The following is a 17,403-nucleotide window of genomic DNA, read 5'->3' on the forward strand; positions in this document are numbered from 1 at the left end:
TGGCAGCCAGCAGCTCGCCCCGGCCGGTGTCCCTTCCTTCCCTCAGCTGACCATAGAGATGCAAGGCTGGGCGGGTGGATGTGGGGGGTTGTCATTGAATAGCTCGTTATCTGGTAGGAGGAGGACCGGGGGGGCTCAGTATCCGGCGGGCGGGACCGGCGGGGCTCGCTGACCGGCGGGTTGGGGGCGGGACCGGCGGGACTCGCTGTGGGGCGGGACTGGTGGGGCTCGCTGTCTGGCGGGCGGGGGGCGGGACCGGCGGGACTCGCTGTGGGGCGGGACTGGTGGGGCTCGTTGTCTGGCGGGCGGGGGGCGGGACTGGTGGGGCTCGCTGTCTGGCGGGCGGGGGGCGGACTGGTGGGGCTCGCTGACTGGCGGGCGGGGGGCGGGACTCGCTGTGGGGCGGGACTGGTGGGGCTCGCTGACTGGCGGGCGGAGGGCGGGACTGGTGGGGCTCGCTGTCTGGCGGGCGGGGGGCGGACTGGTGGGGCTCGCTGTGGGGCGGGACTGGTGGGGCTCGCTGACTGGCGGGCGGGGGGCGGGACTGGTGGGGCTCGCTGTCTGGCGGGCGGGGGACGGGACTGGTGGGGCTCGCTGTCTGGCGGGCGGGGGGCGGACTGGTGGGGCTCGCTGACTGGCGGGACTCGCTGTGGGGCGGGACTGGTGGGGCTCGCTGACTGGCGGGTGGGGGGCGGGACCCGCTGTCGGGCGGACTGGCGGGGCTCGCTGACTGGCAGGTGGCAGGGAGAGCACTGGTAGGGCTCACTTGTCCAATATCTGCTGTCCAAGTCCATATACAGCACCCATTGCTGTGGGGTGGAGCAGTGATACCTGGGCCAAGGTGGGGGAATGGTGCTGGTGAACAAGGAGCGGGTAGATGGGTTCCCCAGGGACCTAGAGTGCAGCGAAAGGGAGGGAAATGGGCCAGACTAGAGGGTCTGATGGTGGAGGGTCATGGGCAGAGGGGCACCCATTCCCTGTCTGCATTAGAGAAATTTCCACTGGATTAAGCTGTGTTGATGTGAGCCTGCTTTACATCAGCGTAGCACTTCCTCATTCGGGGCTTACACCAGTGCAGTTACCATGACAGCGACTCAAATTCAGCCTAGATGGGATTTGAAGGGTTTAAAAATGTCAAATGTGCATACAGCAAAATTAATGGGGGAGTGGGGTTTGAGGCAGTGAGACGGGCTGGGGCAGCTGCTGTAGTTGTGAAGCTAGTGAAATACTGTGCAGAGATGGCAGGTAGTAGTCAGGGGCCGAGTGGGAGCAGAGCAGGCTGGAGAATCGGAAAGAGAAGCAATAGCGATCGCCTCATTAAAATCACAATTGTAAAAAACAAAACCAGCGTCCAGGGTCTTATTACTGCAACCCTTGCCCTCCCTTCCCTCCTCATTGAGTGAAAGCAACAAACATTGCGTCTACCCCCAGTCCTGCAGGTACCTGTGCAGCTTTATGACTGTTGGGAGCAGCTCTATTGTAGGGAATGGGGCTACACATTTTAAGTAAAGGCACCCTGGTGTAAGCAAACCTTATTGAATTAAACTCGCAGTCCCCTCTTTGAATGGTTAGGCTCGGAGGGGGAAACTGAGGCACACAGTGCAATGCCTTGGTCAAGGTCACACAGCCTGTCTATAGCAGAGGCTGAAGTAAAACCCCACCTGACTCCCAGGCCTGTGAAGCAGCCACAGCCCTCTCCTGGGAATATGCAATGAGACACTCACTCTTCTTTTCAAGAAGCGGAGTGGGTGGAAAAGGAGGAATTTGCTTCCAGTTATTTTGCTGCTGATCTTGCTGAAAAATCTCCTGCTAATTTCAGTGGGGGCTGAATTTGAGAGCCTGGGATTAAATTATTTTTTTGCTTCCTCTCTACTAGGAACCAGTCGGTAATTTCAACCCTCTTGTAGCCAGCAGTGGATTGACTGAAACCTTCACCAATGAGATCAGCAGCTGCTTGAGCTCACCAGTGAGTGGAAACTAGAGGCCGAGCTCTGCTCTCTTGCCAGTTTGAGACTTCTACAGTTAGAGGTGCATTTGGGAGCTGCGGGGAAGTTGGTGCACTGGCAGATGGCTGCACTACTTGGCACTGGCAGCTGGTTGCGTTTGGTGCTCTCTCTCTGCGCCTGGCCTTTTGTTGATGGTGAGTACTGGCCACTCGGGGGCTGGAGGGTGCCCCAGTGCTTGCATTGGGTCGGCACCTTTTCCAGTAAGCTTGCAAAGCCGGACTGTGCTGACCTGACAAGAAAGCATTTAATATGCACATTGAGCTGCCTGTTCAAAGTCTTGTGCTCTGATGCGGCAGCTAGCCTTGTGCTCAGATACTCTGTTGGCCTTAAATAAAGGCATGGGGAGGGGGTTAAAAAAATCTTCTTGAGTGCTTCCCTTTGGGGTGAATTTGTGATTATTATTCTTTGTATTCTCCTCGCTCTGCTTTATTTGCTGTCGTGGAGACCTGCCAAACCTGTCAGGTTTTTAGTCTATTTATAAATTCCCATTTTCACTTCTATATTCTGCAAAGCAGTGGCAATCCGGCTCAGGAGGATCTCTCGGCACATGATCCAGGGTTTCTGAATGCCTTGTGCTTTTAATTTTTTTCCCCTGTGTCTTGGATTTGAAAGCAGTGAGCGAGCCAAAGAAAAATATAATGCAACATCCTCTTGCCCTGAGATGTGATCCCTGCAGGTCACAGCTGAAGTGGGAGAATCTCGCACTGCCACTGCCTTTGGGGGCTAGAGGGAAGAGTTTTGTCCATTAGAGCACCGTTAATCAGCCCCAAAACTCATGCAAAGAGATTTGGAAAGGAAGATGGAGGGAATGCAGGATTGAGGGGCAGCCAGCAGGTAAATAAGGGGAGACTACAGCAGTTAAAAAATTGAGAAAGCAAAGGAGAAGATCCCAGAGGGGCGGTTGCTCCGCTGGATTCTAGAAACGACCTTTGTTCAGTTTGGAGGCGCTTTCCAAAGGGCTAGCAGCCTGTTTTTATGTCACACTTTGGAGGAGTCTTGTGATGGGTCCAAAGCTGCTCGCACAAATTCATTTTCTGGCCGCGGCTGGGGGATTTGGTTAGTGTTGCTTAGTTCATGGTAGGTTAGCAGAAGTGCTGTTGCAGGATGTCAGAATGCTCTCAACAGTACAGAGGGTTAGGGCTCCAGCTGGACAGGTGCTGAACACTGACCGCTCCTGTTGATGTAGGCAAGAGCTGTGGGTGCTCAGCACCTCTCAGGATAAGGCCCTTATTTATCATTCACCCTTGTACCCTCCCATCCCGTCCTCTGAATACTGTAGTAATTAACAACTCCCACTGACAAGGCACTTTATATCCAAGGATCTCGGAGCGCTTTAAGCCTCATGGTGCCCTTGAGAGGCAGGTTAATAAGGATCATTTCCCAGATTGTACAGATGGGGAAACTGAGGCACAGAACAATGAAGCGACGTGCCCGAGGACTCGCAGCCAGTTAGTGGCAAAGCCAGGAATAGAACCCACATCCCCAGGCTCCCCTGCTCCAGCCGCTAGACACCTCCCTGCTAACTGACACTGTAACCATCAAGAGGTGTCTGTGGTTGCAAGGGAAGGGGTTTTTCCATAGTACTAGCATCAGTGCATCCATGTGGATCAGTCTTCTGGGCTGCTAGAGCAGTTTGACCCTTTGGGGCTTTTGTCAATGTCTTTTTTCATTCACTTCAGCCTCTCACAAAGAGATCACAACCAAGCCCAGGTGTGGTGGGCTAAAGCTGTCCTCTCCTTTTAATTTAGATGGTGAATTGGATTGCTAGAGCATATTCTATGCTTCACCTGCATTAACCGCGCCTCCCAACTCCCTTGTGCCATGGTCAAGTGTTATTCCCATTTACTACTGGAGGGGAAACTGAGGCAAAGAAAGGGTAAGGGCAGTGTGTTTGAAAAGGGACTGGTGATTTTTGGGCATCCAACTTGACACACCTCCAGGGTCCTGATGTCCACTGGTGCTAAGCACCAGCAGCTCCATTGACTTCATCTGGAGCTGTGGGTGCTCAAGGAACTTGGGAAATCAGGCCCAGGGTGCCTCAAACTGCAAAAATTGGGGGTACCCAGAAGTCAATGGATGTCGGTGAAAATGCTGGTCTAAGTGAGCCTCCCAGGATCACACAGGGTGTCAGTGCAACAGAACCCACGTGTCCCGCTGCCCATGCTCCTGCTGTAACTGCTAGCCAGCGCTCCCTTCCCAAGATGTAAAAGAGCCATCCTGAGTCTTCAAAGCCTCTTTCAGGAAGTGCTGATTCAAACTACAGGTGAAGGGGCCATCTCAGTGGGAGACCATCATCCCTGCCCTGGCTCAGTTGGAGCAGAGAAAAAGAGGACACACCTTTAAGAGGCTCTCAGGAGATCCAGCATAACTCTGACAGCTTCTGTGCCATAGCAAATTCAGCATTAAGCTTTCCACCCACTGCTTGTCAATGGGTCCCTAATTGCTTCCGTGGGAAATAAGTGGCTCCAGAATTAGTCGCGGAGGCAGGACATTTGGAGCTCTTAATTAAAGCACTTCTATGGCAGCGCCTTGGGATTCAGCTAATGATCATTGCGCATCTGCTGTGCCCGGAACGCAGCCGTGTTAAGCCTGCTGGAGTTTTGCGGACCATTTTGTCAGGTGGCATGTGTTAGGCACTGAAAAAGGGACCTCATTGCGCCAGGATTGGGAGCACTTTGTCCTGACTGGCCAGGTAGCCATTCCCCAACCCTTTCATTAGGGGTACTGTTACAAAGCCTGTTTGTTTGGAGGCGACGTAATACACATGGGACATTTGCAGGAGCAGAATTGGCACCGAGCATTGTTCCAGAGAGTGGCATCAATAGATCTTTTCATGATCCCGAATGCAATCATAGCTTCTGTGGGGCAGCCTTCGCTGGGGTATGGCATTGAGGTGGCTTAAGAAAATTATGGAGAGGGGTTGGAAAAAGGGCCCATGATGTATTTTCACAAGCACCGGGGTGTACGTGCAGGTGTCCTGGCCAAATTACACCAGGAGTCATTTCAATTCTGCCTCCCTGAAACATCCCTTGTGATTTCAGTGGAATGCCATATGCTTGGCTTCCTGCTCTAAACAGTTACGCAGCATTGCTGTGCGCTGTTGAACAGCTCCCTCCGCACACACGCACACCAGAACTGGCTGCATCAGAGTGGCAGGTGAATTGTGCCTTGTATATCCAGCCGCTATTAGATGAAAGGTGCTGTATAGATGAAATGTTATATAACCTGTTGCTTCTCTCACCCCCATTGAGAAGAGCTATTTTCACAGCAGCGTGATTGTAAATTTAGTTTTAAATATCACCAAGGAATTTCCCAAGAGCTTTTCCATTTTCCCCCCTTGTCTATTTTTTGTCTTTTTAAATACGCAGGGTTACGCATCCATGAATATTTATATTTCCAAGTGCTGAGTCCCAGAGATATCCGCTACATCTTTACTGCTACTCCGGCCAAAGATTTTGGAGGCGTGTTTGTAAGTATGAGGATCAGATATGTATTAGACCTTTCATTTCTAGATTTTTCTCAACAGCAACTAGTGGATTTGAAATCTGATCTTCATGTGGTCGTTTCTTACATTTGTTGCCCCTTAGAAACAGCGGGCCAGATTCTGAGTTCAGTTACATCAGTGTCAATTATTGAAACTGGTGGGGTTGCTCTGATTTACACTCCTGTAAGAGAGCTCCGAGTCTGGCCCGAAGTGTGCAGATTGAACTTTGGAATTTGCCAAGGAATTCTGACGAAGCTACTCCAAAATCTCTGTGATCCACTTACCTTCCCTTGGGAACACTGCAGTTCCTGCTCAATCTGGGACATGCAAAACAAATGAGTTCCTATGTTAACATGGTCCGAAAAGCAGATCCATGTGTAAGAAAAATGCTGGAACTGCTTAAGAAGTTATTTCTGCGAGATAGATTGGGGTGTGGGTGGCCAGGAATCTATCCAGCCTTGTGCAGTTCAGTCTCTGTGTGATTTTGCCTGGGAGAGATTTGGGAGGGTATCAGTGCTATGCTGTGTGAGCTGCTCTCCCTGTCTGCCTAATCTTGTGTGAGACGCCTGGCCCGTAACTGATTGGCTAAGTGCCAGAACTATAAATTGTTGTTATACTAACTGCAGAGACATCTGTGCAAGCAATTTGCATTTCTGAAATCCCTCATAGATGCAGATGACCTATTACAAATCTCCAACAAGCAATTACCAGTGCTACCTATGTACTAGTTAGTAGTAACACATTTTAGCCTCAAAGTGTCTTGCAAATGTTAACTGTATAACCATCACAACACCACTGCAAGGTAGGTAGATATTTTTAATCCCCATTTTACAGACTGGGGAAACTGAGGCAGACGACTTAAGTGATTTGCCGAAGACCACACAGCAGGACAGTGTTACAGGCAGGCTTTAATTTCAAGAGTTCGTGGCTCCTAGGCCGATGCTCAGTCCATGAGATCACAAGTTTCTAGCTCCAAGTCCTGTGTTTAGACCCTACCTCTGAGCTTCTAGGCCCAGATCCTGAAAGCTATTTAGGCTCCTAACTTCCATTTAAATCAATGAGCATTAGGAGCATAATTACTTTTGAAGATCTGGACCCTAGATTCTCTTTATACTACAACAAAGGGACACTGCCGTATGTTGCCATTTCTCCACCATCAGCAGGGCGTCCAGCATGGCATGGTAGAGAATGCCTCTTGTAGGATTCGGCTGACATAAGGCCGAGGGCCTCATTCACCATTGCCCTGCACCTGGTGTGGTGCCAAGCGTGTGAGATGCTGCCGTGCTCATCTTGTCGCCGCTTTGCACAGGGCCATGGAGAATCAGGTCCAAAAGAAAGTAAGCCAGCATAGAGCAAGGATGGGCAGCTGGCAGAGTGACCCAAGCAGCCTCTGAGGGGCCGCACTGTACACAACTCCAATGGACTGACAAGCCAGCAGTGCCTGTCCACTCTGCAAACTGTGATTCAGTGACCTGCACAAACGGGACCTTGGCCCTGTAATAAAAAAAGGAGGCGAGGGGGGATGAGTTCAGTAAGAAACACGTGAACAGACCTGCCTGAAGCTGCAGGCTGGGCAAATCCAGCAAGAGGCATTTCTCTACCATGCACAGCATCTGGGACAGCCCTCACAGGCCAGGGAGATCAAAGACAGGGAGCTACATTATCTGGTTATGGACACGTACACCGTGAACATGAGTTCACGGTGAGACACTCACATCCAATCCTGGATCCCTAGGACAACTGCAGGAAGGAGCTGCCTTAGACAGGACTTCCCTGTAATTCCCTGCCTGGTCTCCCACAGGACTAATGAAACTGTGAGCCTCCCACACTGGAGCTGAACCACACGCAGCAAGGAGAGGGAGTGCCATCCAGGGCTTAGAGCCCAGAACTGCAAGTCAAGAGACCTAAGTACTATTCCCTGCTCTGCCACGGACTCACTGTGTGTCTCTGGGCGTGTGATGGAACTGCTCTGTGCCTCAGTTTCCCCATCTGTAAAATGAGGGTAATAAGCATTGCCTACCTGCCATGGTTGTGGGGGTTGAGGAATAGTTGGCAGAAAGGTGCTATGGCAAGGAAGAGGAAGTACTAGCTAATACATTGTACTCAAACTCCTCTGATAGCTCCATCAGGTTTTGCAGGGTTTAATATTAGACCCTTAGGTGCTATAGACCTGCAAAGTATATAGGAGTCTAGCAATAACAAGGCTAGATCTGACTGTCTTTGTAGTTTTCTTCGGTTTAGTTAGGGGCAGGAGGGTGAGAACTGTTGTGTGAAGCTGGCCTTAACCAGAACAAAGAGAGCCTGTTGCTGCAGACCCCAGAATAGATCTAAGTTAGCAAACCTAGCCGCTCCCCCTGCCCCAAGTGTTGCCCCCTGCCCTTACTCCCAGTCTGCTTCTTTCCTTTCCTCTCCGAGAACACAAGATATGAGCAGATACACCTGGTCCCAGCAGACCCTCCGGAGGCATGCGGGGAGCTAAACAATGGAGTCTTCATCCAAGATCAGATCGCCCTGGTGGAGCGTGGGTAGGTTTGATGACAGATCTGTTTTACCGATGGAGGGGGGGAGCTATTTATAGTGTGATTCTAGAACAGTGGCGTGCAGGGTGTGGGCGGGTTGGTTTTTTTCCACCAACGAGATCGGGCGAATGAAATCTGGCATGTCGCAGAGCACCTGCCTGGGGAACGGTCCCGTGGAGATTTTGGCTCCTGTTCATTTTTATCATAGTCCTCTGACAGCAGAGGCTCCTCTGCCTGGAGAATATTACTGAGGTATTACTGTACTGCTGGCATTATTGCTATGTAGCTATGCCAGTAAAGCTCCTCGTGGGGACAGTCTTCTCCTGGGATGGTGAGTCCACCTGGGGAGCTGTGTACGCTGGTCGTTTTTTCCTTGTAGACAAAACCTGAAACGTGATTAGTCTCCCGTCCCCTGTTACTTTCTAGTCTGACAAAACTGACTCCATCGTCAGCTTTCCCCTCTGCCGTATGTCTGTACAGAGAGGTCCCGGAAGGAAGGCAGCTACTGCTGTTTAATATAAAGGAAACAGGCCAGTCATGTACCCCTTCCCCAGGGAATCCTCTGACAGCTCTGAGGTTCATCTTGGGCAGTATTTGGGGCATCACCCCTTCTCATGAGACATTTAGGGGGCTGTAGAAGGGGCCCAGGTGAGCCTCCCAGCCCCACAGACGAGGGGGTGGGTCTGCTGAAAAGGAAACCTCCCAGCTCAATCGGAGCTGGAGACGTCTGGCATGGGACTGCTGTCGCTTACTCAATAGCAGACGCTGAGGGGACTAATGTAGCTTCAGGAATTGTTAATGCCCTCCTGGATTTCCTCGAGGAAACTGAGCAGGGAACAATGCTGTCCCCCAACTCCACTCCTCCCGGGCCCTGCTGCCAAGGTCCTGCCTCCTCGCGGTGGGCCCAGTGCTGCAAGGCATCACACTGGGGGAATTCAGCCCCACAGCGGCCTCTCTGCTCATGCAGAATCTTAGCTCCGGCATTCTGAGAGCAGCTATGTGGTCTAGCAGCCAGGAGCCTGGAGAGGCCCTACTCACTGAGACCATTTTTCTAAAGCATCCAGCTTTCCCCTGGCGATTGGGGCTTGGTTAGAGGAGGCTGAAGCCTCCTGGCTAATAACCACAGAACAGGTACAGTGTGGGCACTGCCAGGGCCAGCCAGCTCTACCCTGCCCACCACCGCCCCAGTTCCGAGTTGCAGGGATGCATTCCCAAGCAGAGAAGGGAAGGACCCATTCGGTCTTGGCCTCGCTGCTGAGACTTTGGGGGTCTGTCCACACTGCAGCCAGGCAGCTAGCAGCAGCTGCTGCGGCATGTCTGCTGTTTCTAGCTGGTTAGCTCACTCGAAGCCAGCTCGGCATGCCCACGCGTACTGCAGTCACACCTCCGACTGTGTGTAGGTGGACTGTGCAAGGGCACTGATTATGCTGGATCAGCGGTTTTTGCGACAAGAGCACCTGCTCCGTGGGAGTGAGACCACCTGCTCCCTGCCCGCCGGTCAGCAAGCAGCTATCTCCCAGGCACTGTTAGCAAAGGAGTCTGCGCTCCCAAGCAGAAGCCAGCAGGGCTGTGCCAGTGGAGGATTGCCGGTCAAGCGTCAGTGTTACGACAACGTCCCAGACAGGCCGGCAATCACAGCTGGTGCTGAGTGAAGGGGGCCAATACAAGCCAGCAGAGTCGCTCACTTGCTCTTGCGGTGGAGTGTTACCCTACAAGCACTGGAGAGTGTAGCTGAGGTGCACTGAAGACCGAGAAAGTAAAAGAAGAGAATTAGGGGAGATGCTTTCATAGATCCCAAGTGCAGAAGGGACTGTAGTCTGTCCCTCTGCATAACACAGGCCAGAGACCTGCCCCACACGAATTCCTAGGGCAGAGCTTTTAGAAGAATTCGATTTAAAACCAGCCAGTGACGGTGAATCCACCCTGACCCTTGGTAAGTTGTTCCAATGGTTAATTACTACATTTGCTCAGACAGTAATATTAATGAGGCCCGGTCCGAGCACAGGCCTGGGAGCCAGGTGCTGCAGAATCCTAAACCCAGCTCTGACACAGATTCCTTCTGCATCCTGGGGCAAATCACTGCACCGCTCTGCCTCAGTTTTCTCACCTGCTCCGTCACTGATGTTTCCAGGGTGTTGGGATAATGTTGGTGAAGCAAAGATAGAGAAGTGCCTATTATTATTATGAACAATAAAAATCTTATGGTTAAAATGGGCCATTCGCTTCCTATTCCCCCACTCAGACATAAGTGTGGCCCTTTTCACCCTTCACTTTTGCGGGCGGCGATTGTATGAAGCACACGAAGCGCGTCAGCTGGGAAGGGGTGATGTCTTTGAAGAGGGAGACATAGGCATTGCGCTGTGCAGACAGCTGGCCGAGCGGGTCTCTGAGACAGTGTTATGTTCTGCCGCAGGGGTTGTTCCTTCTTGTCGAAGACGCGCGTCGTCCAGGAGCATGGCGGGAGGGCAGTGATTATCGCCGATAACGCGTACGACAACGACAGCTTCTATGTCGAAATGATCCAGGACAGCACAAGGCTGACAGCGGACATTCCTGCTCTCTTCCTCCTGGGCAGGGATGGGTAGGTGCCTTTCCCCAACATGCGCGCACACCTGTATCTTCACAGATTGTGCTGCCCCGTTGTACCCATGCAGCCCCATTGAAGTCAGTCTGGTTGTGTGGATGAAATGAGGGATCGCACTGGCACCTTTGTTTCCGGCACCTCAGATGTTCTCCAGATCTTTAATGTCCATGGGCTCTGGCCAGCCATGGAGAGGGAAGTGCTCCCTTTATTGGCAGCATGTTATCGTAGAATAAATGATAAAGCTAGCACTTACAGCAGAGATCATAAACTGCAGGCCATAGCCTGTGTCTCTGCAGGGCTGGCCCAGTGCTGATGAGCCACTGTGGCCCTCCACTCAGCCATCCCTGTTCATCCAGCAAGCAAGAGGCATCTGCAATCACACTTGGCTGCCTGGCTTGATTCTTAAGCATGGAAATTGTTTAGGCAGCTTATGTGCAGCGCTCACTCTCCTGGCAAGTTGCCTGGGCAGCCGTCCGTCAGAAAGTTCCGGCTTCCCCTGTTGAAGGCCAGACTCTACAAGGTGCTGAGTATCCCATGGGAAGGGCTAAGTGACTTCACTTCCCTCCGAGGTCAGTGGGAGCTAAGGGTGCTCAGCACCTCCCAGAATCAGGCCCTGTCAGTGAGACCCTTAGTGGAGTCAGTTGTATTTGTTCTGTGGGGTTGAGTTGGTCTTGACCTTGCACTCTTGGTTGGCTCCAGAGCGCGTCTAAGGACTAAGCTCCTCTTTCCTGATTCACTCCGTCAAGATGCGTGTGTGTGTGTCTAGGTACATGATCCGACGCTCCTTGGAACAGCACGGACTCCCCTGGGCCATCATCTCCATCCCTGTCAACGTTACCAGCATCCCAGCCTATGAAACGATGCAGCCTCCATGGACCTTCTGGTAGTGGGGAGAGAAAGGGAAGGTCGTGGAGCCTTCTGGATGGATTTGTTGAAGGGATTGGCCTTGAAGAACAGCCCCTGCCTGCCCCAAAACTCCACAATCCAAACTCACTGGGTGATTCCCACTGGAATTATTGTGTTGCAGCTGGTAGCCAGCTAAACTCCGATATCATCATATCATTCACCGTCACCGCCGGATGACTTCCTTAGTAACTATTTCCGGGCAGGGAGGCAGACGCCCCAGAGTCCGAGAGGCCAGAGCGTGCTAGAGAAGCATTTTGAGGAGCTGTCAGATAGCATTGTATTGCAAACAATGTCAGGTGTGCACGGCCAATCTCAAGCGAAATGGTAACGTGTGGATAAAGCGTAAAGAGGGGAAAGAGCAATGCACAGGGGATCATCCTGGGCTAACAGGACCCACCAGGTTGGCCAGAGGTTTATATTTTGTAGCTGAGTGGAGCCAGAAGTGTAAACTCAGGGAAGACGAGGGTGCCTGGAGGAGAGAGGAAGTGGCTCTGTGTGGGTTTGTCTTTCAGAGATGGGGCTCAGAAGAGAGAGGTCCCTCCCATTGAAATCAATGGGAGTTAGGCACCTAAATCTCTGGGAGGATCTGGGCTCGGACTCCGTCACGTCAAAGGGAACGAGGCTGCTGGAGCCTGAGGCTGGGCTGGAGACAGCCCATAACCACAAGCGGATACAGGAACATAAAGGTCCAAATCAACTGCATGGGCCAGATTCATTTCTAGCCTAAGCCAGCACAACCCCATTGGCCTCACCAGTGCACGAGCTGACACGTTCCCTGGTAACTGCAAGGTGATGGGAGCCTCTAATACCTTATACTGTTCAAGGGCTTGATCCTGTTCCCTTCACTTCAGTCAGGTCCCAAGTCCATTGACTCAGAGCGGCTTTGGATCTGGCCCTCGGACCATGATTCCCAGTGGAGGCAGGAGCGCAGCGGTTTAATGCGAGGTGGGCGAAGCTAGCCCTGGATTTGGAATGCTTTGTGGGGGGCCAGAGCAGGGTGGGGCTGGCCAGGGCAGGAGGGTCGTAAAGTTCCCAGCTGGGTTCAGATCTTGACCCCTTTTACGCCCCTAATGCTGAGGTTGTTCCGAGCCAGGGTCTCAGCTCAGGCCCAGCTCTGCTTCTGACCCTTGGGAAGCTTTAACACGTGGCTGTTCTGAGTTAAGGCTTGGCCAGGTTCTAGGGGCTTGGGGCCATACGCTAGAGGGCGCGGGGTCAGGGAGCCCCAAGGCTGCCTGGCTTATGGGGGGGGGCAGTGCTGGATGTAGGACCAATCTAGACCAGTTTGGCTTTGCCCCTGGCTGGACCCCCTACGCCTTCCCCCAACTAGCTCTGCCTCAGACATGAGGCCAGCAAGAGGGGAAGGGAGCAGAGAGGAATGAGCAGAGCTCAGTGCATGGAGGCTGTTTTGGAGTGGGTTGGGGAGGATGTGGGCTGCTGGGGATGAGGAGAAGGAAGGAGTTATAATTAGCCACGGGGAGGATGGTGGAGGCCCTTGGGAATGGAGGAGGGAGATGGAGCAGCCTTAACTCTGCCCCCCGGCCCTGGAACCCAGTGTACATGTGACACTCCCATGGATCGGAGCCTTGTCATCGTCTCTTGAATGCTGCAGTCAGGATTCATTCGTGGCCACATGATTTGAAGCCCAGCCTTCTGCAAGATCCTGTAGCCCAGAGGCTGTTGCAGCAGAGGGAGCCCAGATCACTGGCATGTTCCAGGGTTGATGCACTGGGAAAGTCCCCATCAGACAGCAGGTTCCACTGACCCAGGACACACTCAGGCCCAGTGCTGCTTGCCCTGCACTCCTGTTAGCTGAAGGTGGCTGAATGGCACTAGGGCTGCGTGGGTCTTGGCCCGGTTCAGCCTGGCTGCAGCTTTCAGTTCCTCCATCGCTGTCACCCAGGCAGGGAGCGTGTGAACTGCAACCCCACTCCCTGCTAACTTGTTCCTTCCATGCTGCTGCCGGCGCTGGGCAGGCAGATCCTACTAGATCATGCCCCCTCCAGCTCCCAGGACCTGTCTGACACCACAGCTGCCAGCTGGCGTTTGCCTTCATGCTGTCGGGGCTATATTCATTTGTAACATGAACCTCTTCTTTAATCTCTCTAATAAAGCCTGAAGCTTTCAGCCGTCTGATTTCTTGACCTCCCATGAGTGGGTGTATAGAGATTTATAACTGGGCAAAATAACATCAATTGAGGCACGTTTGGAGCTGTGACAACGCAAGGCTCCGTGCTTAGGTCGTTCCAGATTTGCTCGACAGGGCTGGGGAAGGAATGGCTGCTGCTGAGATGTATTTCTTATGGGGAGTGCTGCATTTGTAGGGTCAGTGCCTGTTCCAGGGGCGGCTTTGCTCCGAGCCCAGAGGACCACAGGGTCAGGAGAACAACCGTCCTCCCTGCCCTGCTCGCCCCAGCGCTGAGGCTTTAGGTGCCGACAGAGAAGGTGAACGAGCCACGGGTATGTCTAAGTGTACTGTCTCTTTGCTGTTAGCACATTGATTTGCTTTCGCACACCCTTCACCACGAGAGTCACAGAGTTGTGTGCAACTTTCCACCAACAGGGTGTGATGTCAGGGCTGGACTGGCAGGAACGAAGGCCAGGCAGGGCTGGGTCACAGCGGCAGTAGTGTGTCCTTCACCCAGCACTCAGCCCCACCCCTCTCCTGGAAGGGCCGACTCTGGGATAAGGGGAGGACGTGTCTGTTCCACAGCTGCGGGTGAGAACCCTGATGTGGTCAGCTGGCCACTTGGAACTGGAATAAGATAATCAATTGCTTTCACAAAGCCCACCAACCATCAGATGGCAACTTCCAGTCACTACTAGCCTGGGCTTGCTTTAAACTAGACCATCCCTGACAGGTGTCTCTCTAACCTGTTCTTACCTAAATCACCCCTGCTGCAGATAAAGCTGATTACTTCCTGCCCTAGCATCACTAGGGCCCTAACAAATTCATGCCGTGAAAAACGCATCACAGGCTGTGAAATCTGGTCTCCCCCGTGAAATCTGGCTTTGGTAGGGGGGTCGCTGTATTGCCACCCTTACTCCTAGGTTGCCTTTAGAGCTGGGCGGCTGCTGGCCGGGTGGCCAGCTCTGAAGGCAGCGCTGCCATTCGCACCAGCGCAGAATTAAGGACGGAAATACCACAGCTCCCCTATAATAGCCTTGCGACCCTTCCCTTTTGGATCAGGACCCCCACGGTTCCGACACGGTGACATTTCAGATTTTAAAATCTGAAACTATGAAATTTAAGAGTTTTTAAAGCCTCTGACCGTATTTACCAAACCACTCGCAAACGTGGAGAACAAGTGATCACCATCCATGTTTAATTCAAAGAAACAGGCCCGGCCCCAGGTCTTACCACTATCATTTTATTGAGGTCACCGAAGGGCACGATGCCACAGGGATGGCAGTGGGACGGGTGACAAGGACCAGATGCAGCGCTTTATGGGCTGATATCGTTGGAGAGGGAGGATGTGCCCATCTCGGCTTCGCAAGTTCCCCTAGATCTTACCACCGAAAGGACAGACTGAAACGGACAGAAGAAACAGTTCCACAAAGTTCAAATGCTGTGGGAAGCTTGCAGAGTCCAAATCAGCGGTGGTTATCGTGGTTTGATTTATTTTCATTCAGGTGGATATCAGCTCTCTCTTATCATGCATTATGTACAGACAGACACCATACCAACTGATTGAAAAGCTCTACTGACTTCAGTCTCACCACACCTGCATCAGTGTGAACACAGTGATTATAGAAGGTGGGGTGTGCAGTAGCCCCTCTCTATAGGGTAGGGTTGCCAACTCTCCCAGTTTCGCTGGGGGTCTCCTGGAATTGGGCTCTATCTCCTGGAGGCTACTAAAACCAAACTGGGAGATTTCAGGCCACTAAAAGTCCAGCAGCACAGCAGGGCCAAGGCAGGCTCCTTGCCTGCCCTGGCCCCACACCAGTCCTGGAAGCGGCCAGCACGTCCCTGTGGTCCTGGGGGGCGGGAGGGGCAGGGAGTCTCCATGCACCGCCCCCACCCCCAAAGCTCCCATTTGACTGGGAATGGCAGCCAATGGAAACTGGGGGGGGGGGGGGCAATGCAGCACCTCCTGCCCGCCACAGGGACGTACCAGCCGCAGCGCAGGGCCAGGGCAGGCAAGGAGCCTGCCTTAGCTCTACTGTGCTGCTAACTGGAAGCAGCCGGAGCCCTCACTCCCTCCTGCACCCCAAACCCCTGCCCCAGCCCTGAGCCCCCTCCTGCATCCAAACTCCCTCCCAGAGCCTGCACCCCTGCCCCAGCCCTGAGCCCCCTCCTGTACCCAAACTCCCTCCCAGAGCCTGCACCCCTGCCCCAGCCCTGAGCCCCCTCCTGCATCCAAACTCCCTCCCAGAGCCTGCACCCCTGCCCCAGCCCTGAGCCCCCTCCTGTACCCAAACTCCCTCCCAGAGCCCACACCCCCTCCTGCACTCCAACCCCCTGCCTCAGCCCTGAGCCCCCTCCTTTATCCAAACTCCCCCCCAGAGCTTGCATCCTGTACCCCAGCCCCTTCCCCAGTCCTGAGCCCCCTCCTGTACCCAAACTCCCTGCCTCAGCCCTGAGCCTCCTCCTGCATCCAAACTCCCTCCCAGAGCCCGCACCCCTCCTGCACCTCAACCCCCTGCCCGGAGCCCCCTTCTGCATCCAAATTCCCTCCCAAAGCCTGCACCCCTCACCCATTCCCACAGCCCAACCTCCTGCCCCAGCACAGAGCCCCCTCCCACACCTTGAACCCCTCATTTCTGGCCCCACCCCAGAGTCCACACACACACCCCTGCCGGAGCCCTCACCCCCTCCTTCATCCCAACCCCCTGCCTCAGCCCGGTGAATGAGAGTGGGGGAGAGTGAGCAACGGAGGGAGGGGGGATGGAGTGAGCGGGGCCGGGCCTCAGGGCAGGGGCAGGGCAAGGCTGTGGGTTTGTGTGATTAGACGGTTGGCAACCCTACTCTGGAGACATGTCTGGCTACAGTCCACGGGGGAGGACGTCCCAAGCCCTGAACCAGGAACCTGCGAGGAGGGGGGCTGATGAGGCTCATTTACCCAAGGCCGTTTGTGACCGCAGGGAAGCTGTGCAGAGCGTGGATGTGACGGAGTGGGGTGAGGTGTAGGAGACCAGAATGGCACTAGAATTCTGCTTTGCCGTGAATCGAACAATGCAGAAAATAAAAGCCAGGTGGCCGAGCTGCGGAGCTGGGCGCAGATTGCAGAGGACCTCAGCAAGGGCAGCCCAGCCTGGCCCACCCACTTTTCTGTTTCAAAAAGATTAGTGGCAGCTTCCATCAAAAGGCAACTACTGTTAAACAGAGCCGCTTTGCACCCCACGCTATGGCGGTTTGCTGGGGCTCATCCAGTGAAGCACCAAAACCTCCCGCGCCAAATACTCCCCGTTTTGCCAGTGGACCCAACCCAACCCCAGGCTCGGCATTCAGGCTGTTTGGGAATCTGGATCCACGGTTTGTAGCACGCACTGATCTCTGCTTACGTGAGAATATACCGATCAAATGGCTTTGCCTACCTCTCCTGAAACAAGACTGCCACTCGCCCCGTCCCAAAAGGAACGTCGGGCTGTTGGTTACAAGCACAACAGTAAGAGGAGGTGGGCCTGCTTCCCAACTCTCTCTGAACTGAAACGCGTTAACTCAAAGCCTTAGGCGGAAAGCTCGTCGGAGGGAGATGGATGTTGGCAACTTTAAAACTCAAGGTTGGCCAACAAAATATCCAAGGCAGGGCTAGCCGCAGTGCTCTGGTTCTTCAGGACACCGGCAGGCAGGGTGTATACATTCGAAAGAGGAGGGATTATTTAGAGCTGAAGCATTGCACAGGAAACCCACACGCAAGGGAATTGTGCCCGGGCATGAGAACCAAGAAGTGAAACTGACCAATA

General features: G+C 53.5%; 1 protein-coding gene across 3 annotated transcripts; it reads left to right on the forward strand.

The window, feature by feature from the left end:
* Nucleotides 1-86: 86 nt before the first annotated feature.
* PRADC1 (protease associated domain containing 1) lies at nt 87-13,623 on the forward strand. 3 transcript variants are annotated; one of them, XM_077816047.1, is made up of 6 exons: nt 87-113; nt 1,877-2,140; nt 5,375-5,475; nt 7,906-8,015; nt 10,423-10,590; nt 11,360-13,623. In XM_077816047.1, the coding sequence occupies exons 2-6, from the start codon at nt 2,068-2,070 to the stop codon at nt 11,478-11,480; spliced, it is 573 nt and encodes a 190-aa protein (XP_077672173.1). In that variant the 5' UTR covers nt 87-113; nt 1,877-2,067; the 3' UTR covers nt 11,481-13,623. The 3 variants fall into 3 exon arrangements, with proteins under 3 accessions (XP_077672173.1, XP_077672174.1, XP_077672172.1); XM_077816048.1 differs by lacking the exon at nt 87-113 and adding an exon at nt 724-1,439; XM_077816046.1 differs by lacking the exon at nt 87-113 and having other exon boundaries at nt 724-2,140.
* The last annotated feature ends 3,780 nt before the right edge of the window (nt 13,624-17,403 follow it).

Source organism: Eretmochelys imbricata, chromosome 4, assembly GCF_965152235.1.
Source record: "Eretmochelys imbricata isolate rEreImb1 chromosome 4, rEreImb1.hap1, whole genome shotgun sequence".
Classification (NCBI taxonomy): Eukaryota; Metazoa; Chordata; order Testudines; family Cheloniidae; genus Eretmochelys; species Eretmochelys imbricata.

Bases quoted from the DNA above. Each gene is read 5' to 3' on its own strand.
- PRADC1 (XM_077816047.1), top strand. From the start codon at position 2,068: ATGGCTGCACTACTTGGCACTGGCAGCTGGTTGCGTTTGGTGCTCTCT. The intron at 2,141-5,374 runs GTGAGTACTGGC...TTAAATACGCAG, and splicing joins CGCCTGGCCTTTTGTTGATG to GGTTACGCATCCATGAATAT. The intron at 8,016-10,422 runs GTAGGTTTGATG...GTTCTGCCGCAG, and splicing joins ATCGCCCTGGTGGAGCGTGG to GGGTTGTTCCTTCTTGTCGA.